Here is a 25,083-nt window from a genome sequence, read left to right as displayed (position 1 = left end):
GTGAGAATTAGTACTTAACTGTGAACCTGGATAAACCATGTTGCAATGCAAGGGGTGTAAATACATACATTTTTTTTGCATATAGTGTAAATACTGGCTGCTTTTGCATGTAGCCCACAAATACTGCACAGCTTTATTATTGCTCTATAATTTAGATGTCAGTTTGCACACCTCCCTCCCAAATCTAAATCTCTCTGCACATTTTAAATCTGCCCCACCTGCAGTGCAGCATGGTTTCACCAAGATGATCAGTTAAGTGCTAAATCTCACTCTATTCCCAACGCTGAATCAGACCCTTAGACCTTCTGTAATCTTAATCAGCAAGGCTGATAAAGAAGAATCATGAATTACACATTACATGAGAAAATTGAGAAAGCATATACCTTTTTCTCAGAGCGCTGAGTGGAGTATGTATATTTGTAAGCATAAAAATATACTAGCTCACATGAAATGATATAACATTTATTTAACCATTTGATATGCACCTGTTACTGTGCTGCTACACAGACCATAAACGCGGTGCACATTTATTTTAGATCATATACCTTTTTCTGAAAATTAATTGCCAAGCAACAGGCTTCTTTTATCCCTGATTTGGAGTCTAACTGGACCGTGGCTGATAAAACTGGAAAATCTTGTACAGAGGTGACCTCACACATTTGCTGCAGTTGCGCCAAACAGCCCCTCAGGGTGCTAGATAGTGCGATTCTGCTAGCGCTTGGGATCTTTTTTGACGAAATGAGATTTAATTACAATGTGATGAGACTAGGACACACCAGGAGACTGTGCTGATTAATTTGATATGTGACACTTATATGTGTGCAAAGGAGTTTGAGTCCGTATACGAAGTGCAACGATGTAGCGGCTGTGGCTTTTTTCCACACCAAGTTCCTTTGTATACAAGTAGTGCATTTGGTATTGTGACACACATATATATATATATATAGTGCATCTGAATGTATATACAAAGCACAACAGAACTTGTCTTGGAAAGAAGCCATGTCCGCTGCATCGTAGCACTTCGTATACAGATGTAGGTTTTGTTGCACACAGATATACAAGTGTCGCATATCAAAAGAATCAGTACAGTCTCCTGGTGTGTCCTAATCACACTGCAACAGATGTATTTCCTGGCAAAAAAAAAGGCTCAGCGCTAGCAGAGTTACGCGGGACCTGGTGCACCAAGAGGTGCAGTTTCATGCGACTGCAGCAAAAGTGTACAAGGACACACCTGTACAAAAGATTTTGTCTGCAGAATTCTTTATATTATTTAATTGGCTTATGAAGACAAAACTTCTATGGAGATTCCTACTCTTTATCAATTGAATGGCCAATATATTCTGTGCCTGTCGGCCAGAGTGCACCAGCGATATGTCTGAACGATGTTGTTCACAAACATATCGTATCAGCTGTGCTGCACAGACGATGGCAGATATATCTGTCCATCGAGCTGTGTGTATGGGGTGGTCTGCCTGTACACTTCCCGCAGAGGCTGCGGGGAGGGGGGCACGAAACAGCCTGATCCCCGGCCAGCAGGACCCACGGCCAGATGAGATGATGATTGTTCAGTGTGTATATCTTTTAGGTGTGTACCCAGCTTTATTTTTCCCAAACAAGAAGTGTAGCTATGGCCCCAATGCCCTGGGAGTGCGCACAAGAAGCTCAGCTGCTCAAGTGGCACAAACAGTGACTCCTGTATCACTGGGGGAATCAGAAGCCCTTTTTAATGCCCAAGTTCTGTGTGACAAGACCTGGCTCCTCCAAAATAAGATATTTCTGCCTTGAAGTATCATCTCATAGCACATTCATGGCTGTAATGAGACCTCCTAGGGCAGTACATAACTGTTACAGAATACTTCTGGTTTGCACACCTTTCACACTTTGTCCCGTATTCAATTTGGAGCGAAAAGCCGGAATCGGTGAAAAAGTTTCGCCGATGACGTCATTTCGCCAGGCGGAAAAGTATTGCCATATTCAATTTGTCAATGCAATGTAATAGGCAAAAAAGTTTCGCCTATGAATAGCAGGCGGAAAAAAGTGCAGAATTGGGGTGCAACGTTGCGGGAATCCCTGTGCAGCCTTCAGACAGTCCCCCAAAGGTAAACTGTGTCAAATTTTTTTTTAATAAAACACTTAACACCCCAAAAATCACTTTCAATTTGGGAGCAAAAAAAAAAATGTTGGGGGACAAAGTTAAAAACTAGCGAACTAGACTCTAGGGGGGTCCCCAAGTATGCCCCATGTGTTTTTTTCATTGCAGGTGCTTGCGGAAGGTGGATTTTTCACGATTTTTTAAACTTAACTTTAGCAACTTTAAAATATGCTGGCCCCCATTTTCAAGTACCCCAAATTTGCTGGGTTAAGTTATTTTCTGCAAAAAAAAATAGTATTCTTCACCACTTGCACAAAAACACTAGCAGCTATTGAGCCCATTTAAAAACATCAAATACCTTCAGCAAGCCAAATCATGGGTAACCATAGCTAACCCCCATGTCAGAGCATATTTTGGGGGGTGTCGGGCTGATTTCCCCAAATCTGACAGGACTTTCCGCTTGTTTCAGTTTCACCGGGTCCCGTTTTCGCGTACAAATTGAATACAGGGATACGCGCGCGATACTTTTCCGCCTACAAAACAGGCGAAGTAGGCGAAAAGTCTGGGAGGCGGAAAAGTATTGCGGGTCCGCTCAAATTGAATATGGCTCTTTGTTGGAGGTATTATGCTGGGTGATTGGCACATGTTTTGTTTAATCAAAAGAACAGTATCTGCTTTGCACACACATACTTCAAAGACTGAACTAAGCATCAAAGTCTTCATATGCTAAAATAAGTAACCAGACTGAATAAAGAACTGTTAGGAAGAATAATGAATCATGCGTTCCAATATAGACAATACTCCCATTTGTGTGATGAACAGGGAGAGGTCTTATATAATGTTCATAGATTAATATCCAATGCTAAAGAAAGCTTCACATAAAGTTGCCACAATGCTACTGGGATTAAGTGTATGTAGGCGCCATAATGTATGTGTGTTTTGTTATGAAAAATACTCTTATTGCTGCAATAATATATATGTATTCCAGGGGATATTGTTAAAATGTCGACATTTACATTGTTGACATTACATTGAACATGTCCAGAATGTTGACATGTGAAATGCTGATGTTCTGCACGGACTGTCAGCGGAGGGTTACTTTATTAGAGGGGAAGTTAGGGATAGGCTGCTGGAGGGGAGATTAGGGATAAGATACAGGTTGGGAGGTTAAGGTTAGGCACTAGGGGGAGGATTAGGGATTAAGCTGCTGGTGGGGAGTTTAGGGATAGGCTACAGGTTTGGAGGTTAAGGCTAGGCACTAGGGGGAGGATTAGGGATTAGGCTGCTGGAGGGGAGATTAGGGATAGGCTACAGGTTGGGAGGTTAAGGGTAGGCACTAGGGGGAGGATTAGGGATTAGGCTGCTGGAGGGGAGTTTAGGGATAGGCTACAGGTTGGGAGGCTAAGGCTAGGCACTAGAGGAAGGTTTAGGGATTAGGCATACTCACTGCCATAAACGCCACTGGAAGTCCTCATCAGCTGACCGGCAGGAAAGCCATTTGACAAAACATTTTAATTTCATCAGTGTCAACATGGATGCCGACATGTCAACATTGGTACTACACCCGCATTTCAGCATCTTGCTGCAGACATTAATGAAATGATATCTCTCTGTGGTAATGCTGTCCTGGGAAGATGGCATGATCCATGGATCGAGTGTAATATTAGTAATGATAATACAGATTCACTGCATTACTCAATGTGTTCTGCAGTCGTTAGAGCTTTGCTTAAATTGAAACTACAGATACTGCCTTCCAAAAGGAATGAAATTATGATTTCATATAGAAATTGCCTTCTACTTGTAGGACTTATTCAAGTGCTTTCTTTGCAGAACCCAGCTCACACTATGTCATCTCACTGAAAGCCTTCAACAATATGGGGGAGGGTATTCCTTTATATGAGAGTGCCGTGACCCGTCAGCACACAGGTAATCTCCCAGCCTGTTGATAAACCAGGCAAATTAATATAGTATGGCTGTATCTGTTATGTGCTTTGTCATTCAGTGTGACAATGACCTTGTTATGTACTTTGTTGTTTGACACTAACAATCTCTCCTCTCTCTCTCTTTCTCCTCTGTTCTTGTTCTTCTGATTTATTTTCATTTTCCCTTGTTTTTAATTCATATTTGCCATGTACATGGTGGTGGTCATTTTCAATGTGCTTATACCCTGCCTTCTTTTGCATGTCCATACTGTTATCCCTACATTCTGCACTTCCACATCCCTCTTTATTTACCTCCACCCAATGTTTTGTCATCGGCTATACTTTTTTTTTTTCTTTAATTTAATCTTTATAATTTTTGTGGTTACCCGATTTGTGTTTGAAACCTGTGATATAGACACTTCTGAGGTTGATGTTTATGTTGTTCACGCCTCATACACCCCAGTTCCAGAGCCCAGCCCTATGTTACCCCCTGTGGGGGTCCAAGCCGCCATTCTAGGCAGTGACACAGTGCGCCTGACCTGGGCAGACAACTCCCTCCCGAAGAACCAGAAGATCACAGATGCCCGATATTATACAGCCAGATGGAAGACCAACATTCCTGCCAACACAAAGTATAAGGTGAAATGCTGGGCAGAGGGTGTGTGATATAGCATAAGCCAGTGTAATGGGAAATAAGCCTATATATGATAGTTCTGTTGTATATATGCATACTGGAGCAATGAGGGCCAGAGACAGTTTTTTACCACCATTAGCTTCATGAAGCATCTTGATTGGGTAGTTTCCTATTGATGGTAACAGCTGTGCATTGATGACTAGCTCATCATGGTAAAAATAAATATTGTTGGGACAATATAGGTAGAAAATCATACAAGAACACTGCTCCGGTAAGAGCCCATCCATGCGAAAACCAGAAAGTCAAGTGACCACTTTACTTCTGAATTTGAAAGAGTTACTGCACCTGTGCAGCCATCCAAAGATTGCAAAATTGTAGCCAATAGGCTATCAGAAGGCAAGTCCCCATTGACTTCTAAGGGGACTGATTTTTCCAATATGGTACCATCTTAATTTGGAAAACTGCTGTTTTCTGAGGATTTTCCACAAAAAGGGTTTGATAAATGAATACCTGGGTTCATACAAAAATGTGCTACAAATGTTTAGTGATGCCTCTGATGGTAGGTTAGTCTTATTGGTGCAAATAGTTTCTTTAGTGCTAATGCTTGTGAATGTTCCATTGTCTCTTGTAGTTGGCTAACAGCACCGCACTGAGTTATCTGGTCACTGGTCTGAAACCAAACACTTTATACGAGTTTTCTGTTATGGTTACTAAAGGTCGACGGTCAAGTACATGGAGCATGACCGCTCATGGCACTACCTTTGAGTCAGGTATATCCTGTCCGTGGTGTACCTCTTGATTTTGTTCACTCTAGAGGATAATATTGACATCTTTTTGTACTGTTCCTTCTAGTGCCTTCCTCGCCCCCAAAGGATGTGACTGTAGTAAGCAAAGAGGGAAAACCACGTACCATAATTGTAAACTGGCAACCTCCATCTGAAGCCAATGGCAAAATTACTGGTGAGGTGGTGATTCATAGCCTTGCTGAACAAATATACTTACTCACTCGCTCACTCTATCATCCATGACCACTGTTTTATATCTGTGTACTGTAACCTGACCTCTAATGTATGTTTTGTATCCTGTAGGCTACATTATATATTACAGTACGGATGTTCAAGCAGAGCTCCATGATTGGGTAATAGAGCCAGTCGTTGGGAACCGTCTGACCCACCAAATACAAGAGCTCACGCTAGATACTCCATACTATTTCAAGATCCAGGCTCGCAACTCTAAAGGGATGGGCCCCATGTCAGAGGCTGTTCTCTTTCGTACTCCAAAAGGTAAGCAGTTCTAATGTACTCCTAATTCCATATTTATGTTCATGATATAAGTAATTTTTTTTTCAATGCCGTCTGTCCTTTTGGGTCTCTATTTGGAAATACTTACCTGAACTATAATGTACACTTGTCACATACTTTTATAATGAAAAATGGGCACATATTTAAAAATGTTTTCAATTAAGTAATATTATAAATGCCTCTGACAAAAACATAAGGATGCAACCAATTTGTAATATAATATTTCAATGGTCCAGGTATTAAAATGCTCAAAAATAGGTTTTCAATCAATAGATGCTACAAAAATAAATAGTGAGATTTGTGCCTAGTAGGAATGCGTGCTGCAGTGCGTAACCTATCCTGTTGTTGTCTGCTGCTATTTAACATCTCTATCCTCCTAAATTGCCCAAATTGTATGCCTCTTAACATTTACATCCCTTTATATATATTTCCCTTTCTATTGTCCTTTTTAACTTTCTTTATCTTTTCCTATAATGGACTCTTATTGACATCACACAACTTTTTTTTTTTTGTTATGCCGCCCCATGGCAGAGTCAACACCCTACATGCCTAACAACCAAGGTAATCATTTTCTGTGTGTAAGTAATTCCATTTCAAGAGATAGATTAGTGGAGTGTGTGCAGTAAGTTTCCGAAGGCACAAAAAGTATTATATTTACAAAAAAAAGTGAAAATTAAATTGTTTTCATAGTATTCGTCAGAGGACTGCAAAGTTGCATGTGCTCAAACCACTTGGTGAAGCAGTTGAACCAGTCCGAAGCAGGTATGTCTTCTACATGTTGGATGAAGGTCTCCACTGCAGCTTCTGGTGACTCAAAACAAATAAAGTTGCAGGGGGCCAGGTCTGGACTGTACAGCGGATGACCAAGCTCCTGGATGCGTTCATGGGCCAGAAATTCACCACTTTCCTGGACATGTGAGCAGGTGCATTATTGTGATGGAGTAGGGCACAATGAGCTCGAGTTCTTGGATGGCATCTGGAAATGGCTTCTAGCACTTGCGGCAGGCATTGGTTGGCGTTCCAGTCCCCAGTGATGGTGCGCTGCTGCATGAGTAGTACAGTAGTTACATGACCAGTCTTGATCACAAAAACAGCCTCCATCTGCTTGGCCACGCTGCACTCACATCGGTACTTCTGTAGTGACGCTCTTTAAACTGGGGTCCACTGGGCTGACTGTATAGTCTCTGAGTCAAAACTGTAGATCCAGGATTCATCGCCACTGATAATCACCCAAGCCTCCTCTTGCTCTTGAGTCTGCTAATAGGCACCAAGCGTACAGAAACCTTGCTCAGGCCAAGCTTTTGGTGGAGTATGGAGTGGATGAATCCCAAGGAGATGCCTATCTCCTTCTCTAACTGGGCCACAGTCACCCTGGCGTCCACCTCAACTATGGCCTGCATGGCAGCAAAGTTGTCTTCGGTTATGGCGGACACAGGTCGGCCGCAGTGCTCCTAGTCTTCCAGGGACCTTCTCCCGCGCCAAAACTCTGCAAACCACTCAAACACAGAGGTTCGGGGCAGTGCTGCCTCCCCAAAAGCAGCTTGCAGTCTATCAAAACTCTTACTGTTGCAGACCACCCTTGTAGTCGTGGAAGATCAATGCTCTCATGTGGCCTCTGTTGAGCTCCATAACGAGTTTCTTTAAGGAAGTGACCAAGCTGACGTCTTCGGTATGCAGTGCTAGTTATATACGGTTCTGTGCCCTGACATTCACAAGAACTTTAGTCCGAGATTACAGTTAACAACCAGTCAGTCAGATTGTGTCTTCGCTACCTATGCTCTGCACATCCAGAAACTTATTGCACACCCCTCGTAATTCTATTTCAAGAGAGATTAGTGGAGTTTTGGTTTCTGAACCTGGGTGGGGCATTGGATGGTTAATGTGTAATTGCGGTAGGGAACCCGCTTAAGCGCTGTGGGTACTTTTCTCATGTATATATTTAATAAGTGCATACAAATAAACAATATAAACAAAAATATAATCTTAATATAGTTCACCCTTAGTGATGATATTTGAAAAATAGGAAATGTGTCTTCAATCTTTTCATGAAGAAGAAGGAAAAGATCCAAACACAAATGCGTATATCTCATCTGACTTGAAGTGAATAGGAAGTAAGCTCATCATATATGTCCTCTTTTCCAAATAAACCCACCAAATTATAATCCTATATTCATGCAAAGGAAAGGAAAAAAATGTATTGTGCAACACTACCAGTAGGTAGTCAGAAACAATTATTTTAATTTTATCAACTCGCATGTACAGTAAACATTAAATCGGCATATATCAAATACATAGAACATCCTTAAAGGATCCGTTCCAGAATGCAATAGGAATGGCGCCTGTAGGAAAAGTCAGATTGAGGTCCATGTAAGAGTAGATTATACGCTTTGGATATTCTGCAATTTTTTCCTTCTACTTTCTGGGAAAATTAAGTTTGCTTTAATTTTTTTCCTGCATCATCGATAAGAGTGGATTGTATTATGATAATATGACACTGTTTTTTTTTTTAATGTTTGTATGCACTTATTGAATATATACATTGTGAGAACACGTCCCACAGTGCTTATGGGAGGTTTCCTACAGCAATTACAGATTCATTATACCAGGTGTTGGTTGTAAGCTATGAACCATCGTCACAGCAGAAGTGGTCAGGGGCACTGTCACTTTTCAATTATTTATTCAGATTATTGGATGGTTGATGTTTGAATGTTTTGTTTTGTATTTTTATTTAACTATTTTACTTTGAATACTTCTTAATTTTAGGACTGTTATTTTCTCTGTATAATAGAAATCTTTCTTCTAGCATCAGGTGTACCAGGGAAAGGCCGGACAATAGATATGGGATCCAATGGCGGCCCACCACTTGGAGGTAATAGTCTCTGTGTGCACACAAGTGCTCATTGTCCTTTAGTGCCAAATAAACCAGTAATAGATCTGATAGCAGTGACTAGGCCCTATCAGGATAAGTCAGTTTCTTTCTACTTTTGTCCATTGTGACCCTTTGCAGGCAGTAACAGTCCTCATGGAAGCCCCACCTCCTTGGATCAGAACATGCTGCTTACAATCATTGTGTCTCTTGGTGTGATAACGGTCTTAGTGGCTGTGGTCATAGCAGCCATCTGCTCTCGCCGTTCCAGCGCCCACCATAAAAAGTAAGTAGCCAATCAAATACGTTTTGTGTACACTGCCTGAAATATATATAGAAACATTACTATTCTAGTTTCTTCTCAGCCCTTTATGGTTTAGCATGACTGTGTCCTTTGCCTTTCCTTACAAGTAATAAATGTCTTTGCTATGCTAATCATACCTATATCATTTTTTTTTTTTTTTTTTGTTGACCGTCTGCCGTTTCGGTCAGCTTAACCACCATACGTGCTTAGATCACGATTTATGACTCCTCCCTTGTATTATTGCAGCTTTCTCCTCTTTGTTGTGTATCTTTCAACTCTTTTTGCATTTCATATGGCTTTCATTTTTCTACATGTTGCCCAAAAGGAAAAGAGCTGCATGTAAGTCAGTGAATGGGTCCCATAAATATAAAGGCAACTCCAAAGATGTGAAGCCTCCTGACCTCTGGATACATCATGAAAGACTGGAGTTGAAACCTGTGGACAAGTCCCCGGAGACTAACCCAATGCTTACAGACCCCACGTTGCCACGTTCCCCCCAGGACTTAACCCCTGGAGACAGCACCACAGAAGGCAGCATTCACCAGCACAGTAATTCATACCGAGGTGAGTTGAACATTTTGTGGCACTTTGTGTTAGGAAGAGCATAGCTTGTAAGAGTCAATGGAGGCCATTTTACAAAGCCAAAAAGTCCAATGTTCAGCTGCATTGCTAGTTCGGTTGAAAAAAGGAGTTAGTCCATCAATTTCAACTTTTCATAAGACCGCCATATAATGCAGAGAACATGACAGTGACCATCATACAGTACTGACATAAACTATCATAAGGACTGCCATATAATGCAGAGAACATCAGTATCTACCATACAATGCAGAGAACATCCGTGACCCCCATACAATGCAGAGAACATCAGTGATCCCCACACAATGTAGAGTGCATCAGTGACCCCCATCAGTGTATTTGTTTATACTGCGTGGCTTATAACAAACAGCAGTTAGCATGTGGGTTAGTCTTTTTATTTTTTTTTTCCCCATGTGCATCGTATATAAGCAAGTCTACATATGTCAAATTCTACAGATATTATTCCACTGGGAACGTCTTAAGCAGATATTTCCATATACACAAACACCATCCTCCACCTCCTTTTTCATATCCACCTTAAAACTGCTGTTTTTATCCAGTCAAGGCTCTGTTAAATGTCTACCAAAATAATTCTTCACGGCTTTTGTTTGGAGAACCTATAGCATTTGTTACCATAAGATATTATATATCTTCCATAATACATGATATATCTTCAGCCACTTCTAATTGTACAAGTTATATTAGTAACAGAGCATACTCACATCTAACTGTGGCCAAGACTGTGTTCTCCATGGCACCGTCCCAACCAGTGCCAACTCACTGAGCAGCTCTCTTCTCAGTGTTGTCAGTTGTAGAAATAGGGGCTTAAAATGACCAGGTCGCTCACATAGTACACATTAGTGGTCACACTTGAATAGCACAAGATCTACAATGGTTGGCATTACCCAACATGGACCACATGCTGACTCTGATTTACTTAAGTTATTTGTGGAAAATTCCTCTCAAAAGACATTCCTTAGTTTACAAGAATGTATAATAGATAAAATAAAATAAACCCTGAGAAGGGATGGTTATAAAATGGTAATACATTGGAGACTGATTGGGCACATTGATCTGCGCTGAGCAGACCATCCGCTGGTGCACATCTAAGATCATTACGCAACACCTTAGTGTGCTCTTTGTCAATGAGCCAGGTTTATATGTCAGCACTTTGGCATGTATGTAAAATGATGGCAGTGCCTGGAAATTGTAGTTGATGCTACTGGAACGAATGTATAGGTACATGTATATTCTAACATTTACTTTACCATCTTTGTCCCTAGGTCTGGATTCAGAGGATTCGGTGTCCTCACTTGCTGGACGTCGGGGGATGAGATCGAAAATAATGATGCCTTTTGACTCTCAACCTCCGCAGCGTGAGTGCTTGGGAATGGGGCCATAACATGGCCAGGAAGGGACTTGTATTCAGCATGACTAGCAGCCGCCTTCAGCAATGCAGTTTATTCTTCAAAGTGGTTAATCCCAGGATCAGTTTCTTGGAGTGGGAATGTGATTTATGAATGGTTGCTCTTTAGTAAGAAGTTGTTAAAGAAGCTCTGTTTAATTGTTAGATATGTGCTGAAAATGTCATCGTTTTCATTTAACTCATATTCTTTTACTGGAACATTGTACCATTCATCAGTCCCAGGATTTCCGCTATTCCAAGCCTGTTTCATCTGTTCTTAAAGTATGGTATAATGTTATCTTCAATAGGCGCCATAACACCACAGTATTTTCTATCATCTCTTGTTACTGACTCTCCACATTACTTCCCATCCCCAGTATTCATCATTCTGTCTCTGTTTCAGCGGTTGTCAGTGCTCATCCCATCCATTCCATCGATAACTCTCATTTTCGCTCTGTACCTGGGTTCATGCTGCACGTGCTGGGTGGCGCTCCTCAGGCTGCAGGTGAGAGTCACACAGTGAAGTCACTGCTTTGGGAACAGAACCTGCACACAGTACTGAGGATAGTGTGTGTCATTGGGCACTTTAAAGGACGACTAAACCTAGATTATGAAATAAGGACTATTATAATTTAAATTCAGAAGAGGCTAATCAAATTCTTCTTTCCAATTATTGTGTCCCGTCCCCCAACCACACCTCGGCAAAGTGTATGCGGGAGAGGCTGTAGCATGTAACATGGCCAGCATGCTACTCACCCCTACTAGTATATAAATCGCTTAATTGGGCAGTATTCTGTCTTTCCACTTGCAGCCCGTCTAGCCTACATTTGTGCTCAATGATGTAGATCAGGGTGGGGCAGCAGTAGTATCAGTATTAATGAATTAGAGACCTTCTCTCAGTAGAATGTTGTGAAATTATTATTATATTATTATTTTTTTTCAGTTACTGGGGGTAGAGAAGTCCATTGAGTGTCTGCCATCCATAAATAATGAATGAGACACAACTCCCCTCCCCATCTTTTATAGGACTTCTATAATATCATTCTTATTATGTGTAATGCTTTTCTTACTTTTAGAGTCTGTTCGTCACACCCCCAGCTGTGACACAGTAGTAGCTGCATCTTCATCTTCTCAGACTGGTACTGAGGATCCAGATCCCCCTGGAGGCACTTTTCTACCTGGTTCCATGGATGAAGATTCTGGTCCCAGTATACCTACTGCGCATATCCGACCATCACATCCCTTAAAGAGCTTTGCAGTACCAGCAGTTCCAGCACCATCACCTGGCACAGCCTATGAGCCACTGCCCAGTTCACCCCTTTTGGCACAGCAAGGTACGCTCTATTAGATACATTCCATAGCCTGTGTACTTTTCCCTTCTCGTTCATTGCCTTTATGAGTATTTCTGTTTTTTTTTTTTTCCAGCTGCTTCCGCATTATCTGTAAAAACTGCGTCTCTTGGTACCCTGGGAAGAGTACGTCCTCCGCTGCCGGTGACTGTGCCTAGTGCGCCTGAACCACTAGAGACTAGCAGGATGCTTGAGGGCTCAGAATGTGTATGTATCTGTTGTCCTCCTATTGCCTTTTATAAGGATACAGCCATTTCTATACATTGCTTTCAATCCACAATGAGGGTCTTAGTAGGTGATCATTGAGCTGATTCTGAGGTAGCCACGTTGCGTCTTCATGCTAGTGCCATGACCGATACTGTGCCTACTGAGTCGCCCACTTGCAGCAGCCCTAATCAGTCTTTAGATGCGTCATCGGTCCAACCAAACTTGCACCAGCCCTACTGGCAGCTAGATGCTTGATTTTGTCTGGCCAATCAAGTATACATCTGCTACTTTTGGAGGGATACAAAGAGAAAACGAAAGGTTATGGATGCTGCTGCACAAACTTAGGATATTTCAGAATAATTCAAACCACCATCACTATCAATAAAACAAAAAAGATACATATTTATTAATCACACATAAAAAGATCAGTAATAACAAATCACATTACTGAATACATACATTGCACAGATTATCTCACAACAGTTTAAACAATCTCTCCAAATAAGCAGTTATTGTTATTCAATACAAGAATGTATACATCAGCATTATTATTCCCACATATAATAACTGATGTTTTGCATAAATGAACACTACAGTATATCCAAAAACTGAAAAAAAAAGGAACAATTGATTACAATAACACGGGTTATCCTAAAAAAATAGGGAGCAGTTCTCTTGAACTTATGCCCTTCAGAGGGCTGTTTTAAGTGTTTAAAGTAGGGATGTGCAGGCTTGGATTAGTTCGGATTTCCCGCCAAAAATTGGGTCACAGAAAGAGGCAAAACATCATCTTTCATGGACAAACATAATTCCTGGACAAAAATCCATGAAAGATGATGTTTTGCCTCTTTCTGAGACCCGTTTTTGGCGGGGAAAAAAAATCAGAATTTGGCAGGAAAATCCGAACTAATCTGAGCCTGCACATCCCTACTTTAAAGTAACACATCTTCTTTTATTCTTTTTATTTGTAATCAATAAATGTATTTTTTTTTACTGAGGTCGGTGGTGATTTTAATGTTTCTGTAATACCCTACCAGCACTCCATAACCTTTGTTTGTTTCTTTGTATTTATTTATGTAGTCTACAAATAGACATATTTCCACAACTATGTGTTATCACATAGTAAATCATCCTACCTATTCAGCAGAAAATAATAGGTTATTTTAAAAGCTATTTAATGTATGTTAAATATATCTTTACATTACACAATTAGCATTTAGTGATGCCAAATAGAATTATAGTATAAAAGCATTGAATTATCACTGAAATATGTGTAGTTTACAGACGGTGAGCTACGCCCTATTCCTTCTGCTGTAATCTCCTAATGTGTGTAAAGAAAGAATGGTTGTCCAAATAAGAAGCATTTTCAAGTAAAGGATTGTGACCAAAATTACCAATTTACCTCCATTACCAATTTACTACTACTTTAGTATAGTGCTCATTTGGTCAATGTTCAGTTTATAAACTGCAGAATCTTATAGAACCGATAAACCTGCAGTAATTACTTGTAAGTGATAGATATGAATAACATACAGCTGCTCCATACTTGCCTACTATCCCAGAAGAGCTCATGGGTTCATGGCCCTACCCCACTTGGAATGATGCCATAATTCACAAACTTTATTCCTGGGAGGGTGGGGTCATGATGTGTGTTGCTACATCCCCTGCATTTGTCACTAGGGCCTTAACCTCTCTGATCTCTCGGGAATGGAACATTCCAAAAGTTGGCAAGTATGACATTACCGTATCTAACTTTCCCATGCCGACTTGTTGTGACGCCAGCATATATTGTACTGATTTATGTCCAAAGCTATTCTGCTGTTCTCAGTCCGCTGATATCTCCTTTTTCCTATAGAGTTATGAACCAGATGAGCTAAGCAAGGAGATGGCTCACCTTGAAGGCCTGATGAAGGATCTCAACGCCATAACCACAGCATGAAGAACACATCCCCATCCCAGAGGCAGACTTGACACTGTGTGCACAGGGGCTGTACAGCCCCCCAAGGGTCTTTGTACCACACCCATATTGTACAGACAAGAAGCAAGTTTGGAGCCCAGACTGTGTATGCTGAGGCAACCACCAAGGGCTGAGGCCTGATTTTCTGTACCTTAGAATTTCCTCTGATTTATAATATTTTTGGGGGGTTTATATTGAACCGAAGAGGAATTTTATGTAATCCATGGAGGAATATTGTGTATTGCCATTGTTTTCATTTTTTTACCCTGATGGGCCTTCACCCTGTTGCTGTGGCTCAGTGTTATGCCCCACCTTGTGGCCAGCAGAACAGCAAAAGGATGGTTGCTTTGTGTGCAGTGTTTTCAGGCTGCAAAGCACATCAGTTGGCAGCAACTCCCCCTCCAGCCTCTGTGAGACTTCAAACAGTGTTACTCCCCCACCACTCCCAAAGTTTGGCTAGATGGTCCCTCGACATCTCCGTCCACTTATAATGCTCCCAAAGTAAAGAGGGAATTTTATCCGGCTGCTGAAACCTGTTGGGAGGTCCAGGATCTGTATAGTACATAATATAATGCTACGTGAGCTGACGAGACAAAACGGTTCCCTCGTTTGCGGCCACGGAGAAGCCCTGTGTTGTACATGATAATTGGTGGCTTCATGGAGAGGCGAAGATGGCAGCCGCCTTTTAACAAAGCTGGTCTTCAGCACTTTCACATGTCGAACTTTTTTTTTTTCTCCATCTTGTGTGACTTCCTTGTACTTGTAAATGGAATCCACCATCCCCACACTTCCTCCTGTATATTGTCCTATTCTCCACCACACCCAGTCTTTTCTGTACAGAAAATGCATTCTATTTTTTTTTTATTATTATTATTATTGCTTTCCTTGTAGTGTTTAGAATGTATCTTTTTATTGTGACTTTTTTTTTTATAACATCATGATTATTATTTGGTATTGGATTTCAATACACTTTTTTTATTCAATCAAATTCTTTCTCAAGCTTTTTCTATGCTGGTTTAAACTGCCCTTTCCATATTGTGACTGGATTTGTGTTCATGGTTATATGTAAAGCCTGCTGCAACATAACATGGCTTTACTCACCAATAGAAAAATTATAATATAGTGTAAAAAAAAAAAAAAACAGGGGAGGTGGTTATTGAGAACCAACAGAAACAATGTAGTACTGTTTCAGATATGCATATGTAAGAAACATTTGTGTACACATTTGCTCAGTTTACCTTGATACATTGGACCCAAGCTTTCTTTGGCTTTTTATACTCCCTGACGCTGCACATTTGCTTTACTGATTAATTTGTATATTGTAGTAAATGACAGGCCATTATATTGAATATTTGCAATTACCTTGTATATCAAAAGCATGCACCAAATTAATCTATAGGACAGCACTGTTTCTAGACTGTTCCCTGACATAGAACTCTCATTCTCTGAGTGACAATGATACACAGTTGTTGTGATTACTGGAATCATCATCTAGCCTAGCACTAAATATTTGTAGCTTACATTTTGTTTATTACATACTCTCTACCATAGAATATTACAACCAATCAAATTTACAATGTTATTCTGTGAAAACCCATTACTCTTACCAGCAATTTTTAAGCAATTATAAAAACAGCAGAAATGTGTTTGCAAATCTTTATATTCTAAATTGGAAATAAGTATTTTTCCTTGAATAGAATAATACATAGATTGATAGATAAATAGATATATGTGTGTGATTTAGTGTGGGGTTGGAGGGATCTGCCCACACAAGGAACAAAAAGGGCATGTAACCACACCTAGGGCTGGAGAGTGCAAACAGTCTGGGAGACTGTTACAGCCAGGTGAGGCTGAAATGTGTAGACAGTCCAGGTAGGACTGTACAGTCAAGAGGCCAGTCGGGGTTAGAAAGCCAGAGCCGAAAGCCTATGACCAGACCTGTGGGAGACAGGACTGAGGGCCTGATTCAGCAAGCAACGCAAAGGAGAGAACACACGCACCCGTCCGCTTCGGGAATATACTAATCAATGCATGCACATGGAGACAGCAGCATAAGATGCAGACGCCCAGCCCTATATTAAGCCGCTCATCTCCCTTTACTCAAAGCCTGATGAGCGCGCAAGATTGCGTAAACATGGTAACATCGAGAACCATCGACCACATTTGCATAATAGTGGTTGACCAGACCTCGCGCAGGATCTTGGCAACTTCCTGTGTGCACGGAGTCTCATCACTGCACCTGTCGCTGCACTGGCTTAATTATGGACACCCCTAAAACGGCGTCCCAACGCACAGGCATGCCTGCGTTCACCCGACCACCCCCCGTCACCACCCACAATTGGCACTTCCTGTAAATCAATATCGGAAGGGGTCTGCGTGTAGTCTGCGTACGCTTACCCGACCGCACTAGGTAGTTTGCGCAGTTCAAAAACATCGGCCAAATGCGTGCGTTCTCTCCTTTGCGTTGCTTGCTTGAGTCCTTTGAGAGACTTTTTGCATGCAGGCTAGTTGTCCATTATAGGTAGGGGTCAAGCAGTGACCTAGTGTCCTGAGTGAGGGCTAGGTTGTTTTTGTTTTCCATTTCATGCTGTAAGCTCACAGTAAAGCTCCATTTATTACATTTTTTACTGTGGAAGCTGTGTGTGGACTCTGATGAAGTACCTAGACACTGCACACTACCAAGTTAATTGGCCCAGTTTATCAGTTTATCGCAATATGGTGGAGAATGTAGGCATAGGAGTTCTACGCCAAAATATATGGATGCTTTCTGCAAAGCATAATGGAGACAAGAAGACCGGACTCATCTGCATAAAACCCGGAGAGATGGGGAGTGTCTGTGATAGTGTTTTGCAAAGAGAAGTCTGCATTAGTGATGCAAAATTTGCTAGAAAGCAAGTGTGCAAGTGTAGAGTGAGCACTCTCCTTTAGAAAGGAAGAAAAACTGTTTGCCAAGCTGATGAAGTGTTATTGCAATGAAAATGAATTGTTTGTGAAATTCATGCAGCAGGGAAAGGGTTAGTAGTGAAAAACCCAAGTGTGTTTCTGCTGAATAGAGAATAAAGATGTTAAATCTGCATTATCTAGCTTTCTAGTTTGGGTGTGGCATATACCTTCTGCAAAGGCACACTGGGCTCTTGATTGTACAGTCCCACCTGGACTCTCTCTACACTGCAGCCTCACCTGGCTGTAACAGTCTCTCCCAGACTGTTTGCATTCATCAGCCCCTAGGTGTGGTCACACACCCTTAATGCTCCTTGTGTGGGAGTATCCCTCCAGCCCCACACTGAATCACCTGCTCATCAGCACAATCATATCTTTATATATATATATATATATATATATATATATATATATATATATGTGTGTGTAAGGAAAAGAGGCGGCACTTCTGAATTCAATAAAAAAGCGTTTATTCAAGTAATCAAAAACCTAGATTTCAAGGTCCTAAGACTTATTTTTTGTTTTGTCTCTTAGTAGTCCTGCTGAAAAGGTCTTAGGACCCTGAAACGTTGACTAATGTATCTATGTTTTTGATTACTTAAATATACGCTTTTTTATTGAATTCAGGAGTGCTGCCTCTTTTCCTTACTTTTGCGGGGCTGCTATGCAACGCTATAGGAATATAATATATCTCCAAAAGTGCTGCACTCACACCAAATAACAATGCAACAGTTGGGGTGCACCCGAGGGATCCATATCCACATATATCCAGAGATTCCACCAGACTTGAGCGACTTCAAAGTTAATTGATTGCAAAGGTCATACCAGAGTTGTTGTCATGGTTGACGCTTCGGTTCCAAAAAAACCTTTCTGAAGACACCAATAGGTAAGACAAGGATTGGGCAATGATTACAGCACTGCCTCTCTGGGACCCTATATACCAATACCAGAAAAACATGGAAAATAAAGCCAAACAAATTTCATTCCAGCTTGGAACGCAAACATGAAGTGACCACTAGAAAGACCAACTAATGCAAATATTAGAAAAAAGACAATCCTATGTAAATAGAATATCACTCCGGCACATAGGGGCCCCATTAAAAACCCACAGATAGTGTTTACCGGCATATGACTGTAGACACATGCGCAGAACACTAGTGTACCAACATAGAGCACACCTATGACTAGATCCATCCAAACATGGACATGTTACTAAGGGTGCATGCGCAAACCACTTGCGTTCTATCATGGAACGCAAACTGCTAGGTCTTGCTAAGGAATATTGCAATATGCCAGGAGGGAATAAATGTATTATGTAATATTTGATAAAACAGGATTATAGAGAGGGACTCGGGGTGAACATACGCCTAAAACTGTAAACATGCAATAGAAAGAAATGTATCATAAAATACTGTAAGATTACTTAATTAATTGCATCATTAACATATTACCTCTCCTGGAAAAATGGAAAAAAATAATGGAAAAATCTAAATTTCTTGCATAACTGATAAGTTATCCTAGGAACAATGATATAGGGTTATTCTAATTTAAACCATGCAGTGCCACAGTATCGAGATTGTGAATCCATCAGCATTCTTGTGTATGCGATCTTAAAGTACAATCACCCCCACGATCCAGGGGTTGGCTCCCAATCTATCAGTTTGCATTTTTAGGTGGCTACAGGATCCACTCTGTAGTACCAATTAAATCAATGCTCTATGATTTGCCATCTTTTCTCTAAAGACTAGTGGTCAGTTCCATGTAATAGTCAACAATTGCACACCAAGAAATAGCAATGTAGCTTGTATTTAATTTTTAAAATAATTCCTCATTAATTCCAGAATGAGGATCAGAGAAAGTTGATGCTGGTATCATGCTCTTGCAAGTGACGCATCCACTGCATTGTGGTTTAGATGCAACGTTGTGGTAGGTTGCTAAATAGGTCTTAACATTGGTCTAAGTAGCATCTGTTTTAAATTCTGACCTTTTCTGTAGGCCATCATGTTTGATGAATTTTTCAATCCCACGGTACTGTCTACCACTATGGTCCACCTGTGATGTAAAGACATCTGTGTAACTAGTGCAATTATGTCAAATCTGGACATGAATATCTTCTGAGTCGCATTAGGAGTTTCAGGACATGTAACATAATGAATACAATGTTTCTTTCTCGCCATGTCCAAACACCAGTATAGTTTGTCTTTAATAACCCCACTCATGGACCCTTTCAACCATCGCAATGAGCTGTTTTTCAGTGGTATCTGTGTTAGAGTTGTTACATAAAACTCAGAAATTGCGAGGCCAATAAACTATTCAATGCCGGCTGATGGTCACTATTGGAATTCAAGAATGTGTTGCGGTTAGTCTTTACGGTACCGTGTTGTATTTAATAAACCATTAGCCTTAGAGATTGTGATGTCCAAAAAGTTGATATTTGTGGCATTCACATGGTAGGTGAATTTAACAGGGTGGTCCAACTGATTCAAACAATTAACCATCTCAACAAAAGATTACACCTGAGCCTTTCCAGAGCAGGAAAATGTAATCAATAAAATGTTTATAAAATTTCATGATGGAATACAAGGAGGATGTGTTGTCACATGCAGTCTCATATATATGTTGGGGTATGAAGCGCCAGGTTTGAGCCCACGGCGGTTCCGGAGCACTGCATATAATAGGTTTTATTGTACATGAAGTGGTTGTTACGCAGCACTAATTGAGACAATTTCACAGTGAACATAGTGGAGGTCCACCACCTGGTGCAGATAGGATCATTCTGAGCACCTCCTGTCCATCTGTGTGTGGTATAATGATGTTCAGTGAGCATAAAGCCAACGACCTCCGATAATGTCACAAAATACTTTATTTTTTTTTCAAGTCGCCAGTATCCCCGATATAACCGGACTAGTGGTGACTATAGGTTGTTGAATACTATTAACATAGATAACGAGTGGTTGTAATGCATTCGGTATGATTTACCGACGGCCGCAACCCAGCAGCGGCAGCCCGACAGAGGAGGAAATCCCGATTGTCCTAAAGGTAAGTATAAACTAACCTAATTCTAACCCTAACCTCCACCCCCCATGCCTAACCCTAACCTCTTCCCCCCCCACCCCCTGTGCCTAACCCTAATCCCCCCCTCTAAGTGCCTAAACCTAACCACCCCCTTCCCCGCCGCCTAAACCTAAGTCCCCTGGGGGGTGCCTAACCCTAACCTCCCCCCGGGGGTGCCTAACCCCAAACACCCCTTCCCCTCGCCTGACCCTAACCTCCCAGGGGGTGCCTAACCCAAAATCCCCCCCGGGAGCCCTAAACCTAACCCGCCCCCCCCGCGGCTGTCTGCGGCCGACGCCCAGCATCCCTTTGATCGGGCCTCTAGATTTAGACGTCTGTCATTTAACCCTCGCCGGGATTATGCAGTCGGGAAGCCGACGTTCGGCATTGCGTCCGCCAGATTCCCTGAACGTATACCATTGTAATAATGGACTCTGTGCGGAAATGATAGGTCTTCTTGGTGGCTTTACGAGGGTTTTATGTGCCTTGGGTAAAGTGTAAATTGGGCATACTGGGTGGTAGCATTGATATGGTTTGTGCTAAGCGCTACACTGCTTGTATCATATGGTTCTGTGCTCAATTAACTTTAAATGGTATCACAAAAGAAAGGAAAAAAGTATACTAACGAAGATGAATTTGTTATAATAGGATTCACAATGCTCCTTGGGAAATCTATTGCAGCATACAGTCAATGGAACAATCATATATATGTCTTAGTGCATGTATAAAAGGTTAAAATAAATGCATTTGTGAGGAATCATCTTGGTGTAGGTTTATGCCTCAGTCAATATGCTTATGGTGGTATAAGCATGGACCATTATCAGTTGGAGAAGAGTATATAATATATACTCTGGGGATCGTGTGTATAACAGTCAGTTGTAGTAGTCTAATAGTGTACTATACGTGAGGTCGATAAGTAGTGTTCTGGCAGGGCAGCGTCCCGTACCCCAGGTGCACCAGCTTACCCTCCACGTCCTCTATGTACACCACTTGGTATGCTGCATCTTCCCTCAGATCCCTCCTGGTCTCCGATGTCTTGTTCCTCTATTCTTGTTAGCGCTTCCTCTGCTGCGCTGGCTGGGATGCTGTCCACACTGTCTTGTCACGATCACGCGGCACCCGGGCTCAGCGTTCTTGGCAGCGGCTCTACTCTGCTGCTGAGGAGACTTTAGATTGCTTCTCACTGCTGTTGGTGGGTATAAATCGTGAGCGGTGACGTGTCTCCAATGCGTTTTGGCCTGTTAAGGCCTTTGTCAGGGATCCTTGTCCCTCCTTTATCATTTTGTAATTTAACAAGGTCATAAATCTAGTGTATCTTTCTTCAGGTTCCATAGGGTCCACCGGAATTACCTTGGGGGCATGTGGTTGGGGTGATCCAGGCACAAAACAGTTACAAGCTTTAACTCCCAGGATGCACTGGTCCTCCATATATACCCCGCCCCTGGCTACAGGCACTTAATTTTTTTGTTTGGTGTGCAGGATCCGTGCACCCTGTTAGACAGGGCACTGCTCAGGCAGTCCCAAGTTTTGTGGGGGGGTTTTCAATGAGTTAGCAGCGCTAGGCGTCCTGATGGACGCTTGCGGTGTTGCTCCATCTACACCCGTCAGCGCCGCAACACCAGTGAGGGAACTGGTTATTTTGGTGGGCGCCAGTGCGGGACTGCAGATGGAGGAAACGGGATGCAGGTAAGGTGGTTCCCCACTTGCGGGGAAACCACGTGGCAGTCCGTGCCTTCGGCAGTGGAGACCTGCCAGAGGTCGCTTTAGTGGAGAATCGTGGACGACTGCTTCTCCCACTAGACCACCGGGGCATATAAATCTGGTGCCGGGGACAGTGGTGGTGGCCATGTAAAAGGCCAGTGCACCTGGTGATACAGCCTAGGAGAGGTAGGCTCTCACCGGCTGCCCCTCCACCAGCCCAGACGCTGAGCCAGAGGCAAGGTTTTCGCACATCTGGGTTGCTCCTCCCTGCCTCCCTTGTATATGAGACACCCACAGACCACTTTCAGGTGCTCTACTGTAGCTGTGAATCTCGGGAGGTTTGGTCAGTCTCCCTGTATACCTCTCCTTTGGTGGCCAAGTTATACAGAGATCAATATCCTACTAAGCTTTTGTGCTTTTTGTAGTTGACCAAGAGCCCATTGCAAATAGGCATTGTATGTGACTTATGATAGTTCTGCTATGTGTTATACTGCCTGTCCTGAATAACTCTCAGTTATAACTATCACTGCAATTTCTCCTCATAACCCTCTGTTTTGGGTGAACACTATCACATTGTATTACATTGCATTACATTACCTTCATGTCTAAAAGTAAAGAGAAGCAGGAGGCTAACGCCTCTGTGCTGGTCTCATGTATAGCCTGTTAGGTGGGCTTGTCCCCTTAGGATTTCATGCAGGATGGATTGTGTTGTTGTTGTTATAAGGGACCACCACATCACTCCAGCCTACCAGTTTCTGTACAGGAACCACCCTGGGTGTCTTCCTTGTCTCAGGTTATGGCACAGGTTGTGGACCGTTTAGCTGCACCTACACCGACCCCTACTATTGGGTACCCACAACAGCTGCAGCCTGCTATGTTTATGCCTCCTATGCATCCTTCCTGTGTGGATGTTTAAGCCCACTCAAGTCTTTGGCTCCGTCTTCTGCTGCATTTCAGCAAATGCTGCAAGCAGGGCATGCTAGTAGGTGCTAAAGCCAGAAGGCGGTCGGTTTCTTTTCAGTCCGTCCAGCCTGTAGATTCTGACGCGTCTTCAGAAGAGTTTGAAGAGGTACAGGGCTCCTCTGGAGTCTCTCAGGAGAAGAGGACCATCTGGCAACAGTGGATGTCCCTTCCTTGATTAGGGCAGTCAAAACTATTATAAACATAGATGATGAAGAGCCAGCACCTAGAAAGGCTCTGCCAGAAGATTGTTAAGGCTGAGTTTCCCAAATCTGAGCAACTCTTGGAACTTATGAGGTAAGCATGGAGTTCTCCTGCTAGACGGTTCCATGTTACAAAGAAAGTAACAGCTTTATACCCCCTCCCACCTGGTGAATGTGCTAAATGGGAAGTTCTGCCGACTGTGGATGCTCATGTGGAACATTTGGTTAAAAGCGCCACTTTACCTATACCATCTGGAGACTTGAGGCCTTTCTCAAGTCGGTATTTTCACTGTCAGGAGCTGTTACCCACCCGGCTATGGCATGAGAGTCTAAGGCCATTGAAGAATGGACAGGGACACTGGAAAATACTCTTCCAGAGGCTTCCAGGGAGCAGCTGACAATGATCTCCTATATTCGGGAAGCAGCCTCCAATTTGGGCGAGACAGCCTTTAGACACCGGTATTCTGGCTTCTAAGGCATCAGCTACCTCAGTTGTTGCTCGCAGAGCCCTGTGGTTAAGGGCCTGGAAATCAGATACGGGATTCAAGAGGACTCTGGAATCCCTGCCGTTTGCTGGAGGCATACTGTTTGACACAGAATTGGATAAGATTGTGGCTACTCTGTCAGCTTCTAAAGTGGTCGGTCTGCATTTGACGACTGCCCTAAGCCTAGGCAGTTGTTTCTGTCCTTTCGCCCGCAGGGAAAAGTGAAAGGACAGTCTTTCTTTAGACATCCAGTTCTTGTAGGACTACTAGGCCGCAAACTAAGAGAGCTTGGTCGATCAGACATACGGCTTTCAAGTTGGATGACAAACCTTCGGCCTGGTGGGGCGGGCCTCCTCCCGGGGAATCCCAGGTGGGAGGCCGACGACTTCAATTTTCAGATGCCTGGCATCAGACAACAGCAGATGCCTGGGTCCGAGAAGTCTCACGAGTGTATGGCCTGACTTTCTGGAAAGGTCCCCCGCAAATGTTTTTTTCTACAGCTCCTCCTTTGGAGTCTACCAGGGCCTTAGCCCTCCAGCAGACCATTTGTTCCCTGCTGGGTTGGGGGGTGATAATCCCAGTTCCCTTGGATCAGCAAGGAAGGGGTTATTATTCCTATCTATTTTTGATTCAGAAGCCCAATGAGTCCCACCAGCCTATTCTGAATTTGAAGGGCCTCAACAGATTTATCCGGGTGCCCAAGTTCCATATGGAAACTCTTCGGTCAATTGTTCTCGCAACCGGGGGATTTTATAGTGTCCCTGGACATTCAGGATTCATATCTGCATGTGCCAATTACACCATCCCACCAAAGGTTTCTTCAGTTTGCTGTTCTGCAGCTACATTTTCAATTACAGGCACTGTCTTTTGGTTTGTTCTCAATGACCCCTCGAGTCTTTACTAAGATAATGGCAGTAATGACAGCCTACCTCAGGCATCGGAGTCAGAATACGGCCATACTTAGATGATCTCCTGATATTGGCACAGTCTCCAGTTGCTGTTACAACATAATCTCAGACTGACAATTGCCTGCTTACAAAGGCATGGCTGGATCATCAATTGGAAAAAGTCATCTTTCCCCAGTACAACAGATGGTTAATTTAGGTGCACTCCAGGATTCTCTG

The 25,083-nt window shown here is 42.4% G+C and overlaps 1 protein-coding gene across 10 annotated transcripts in view; it reads left to right on the top strand.

Annotated features, from left to right (window-relative positions):
- Positions 1-15,604, top strand: part of NEO1 (neogenin 1) — a 156,181-nt gene extending 140,577 nt beyond the window's left edge. For 2 of the 10 annotated variants that reach the window (XM_088446234.1, XM_088446276.1), the window contains exons 16-29: positions 3,923-4,018; positions 4,430-4,653; positions 5,280-5,418; positions 5,501-5,608; positions 5,737-5,931; positions 6,481-6,510; positions 8,753-8,818; positions 8,957-9,101; positions 9,445-9,683; positions 10,982-11,074; positions 11,507-11,608; positions 12,180-12,437; positions 12,529-12,659; positions 14,515-15,604. In XM_088446234.1, the coding sequence (XP_088302360.1) occupies positions 3,923-4,018; positions 4,430-4,653; positions 5,280-5,418; positions 5,501-5,608; positions 5,737-5,931; positions 6,481-6,510; positions 8,753-8,818; positions 8,957-9,101; positions 9,445-9,683; positions 10,982-11,074; positions 11,507-11,608; positions 12,180-12,437; positions 12,529-12,659; positions 14,515-14,598 (1,910 nt within the window). In that variant the 3' untranslated portion in view covers positions 14,599-15,604. The remainder of the gene's footprint in view (positions 1-3,922; positions 4,019-4,429; positions 4,654-5,279; positions 5,419-5,500; positions 5,609-5,736; positions 5,932-6,480; positions 6,511-8,752; positions 8,819-8,956; positions 9,102-9,444; positions 9,684-10,981; positions 11,075-11,506; positions 11,609-12,179; positions 12,438-12,528; positions 12,660-14,514) is intronic. The other 8 variants (XM_088446300.1, XM_088446298.1, XM_088446289.1 and 5 more) reach the window with 6 other exon arrangements.
- Positions 15,605-25,083: the final 9,479 nt, after the last annotated feature.

The sequence above is a fragment of the Taudactylus pleione genome, unplaced genomic scaffold (assembly GCF_031769625.1).
Source record: "Taudactylus pleione unplaced genomic scaffold, aTauple2 ptg000019l, whole genome shotgun sequence".
NCBI lineage: Eukaryota > Metazoa > Chordata > Amphibia > Anura > Myobatrachidae > Taudactylus > Taudactylus pleione.
Note: the sequence above shows the minus strand (reverse complement) of the source record. Positions and strands in the feature narration are given on the sequence as shown.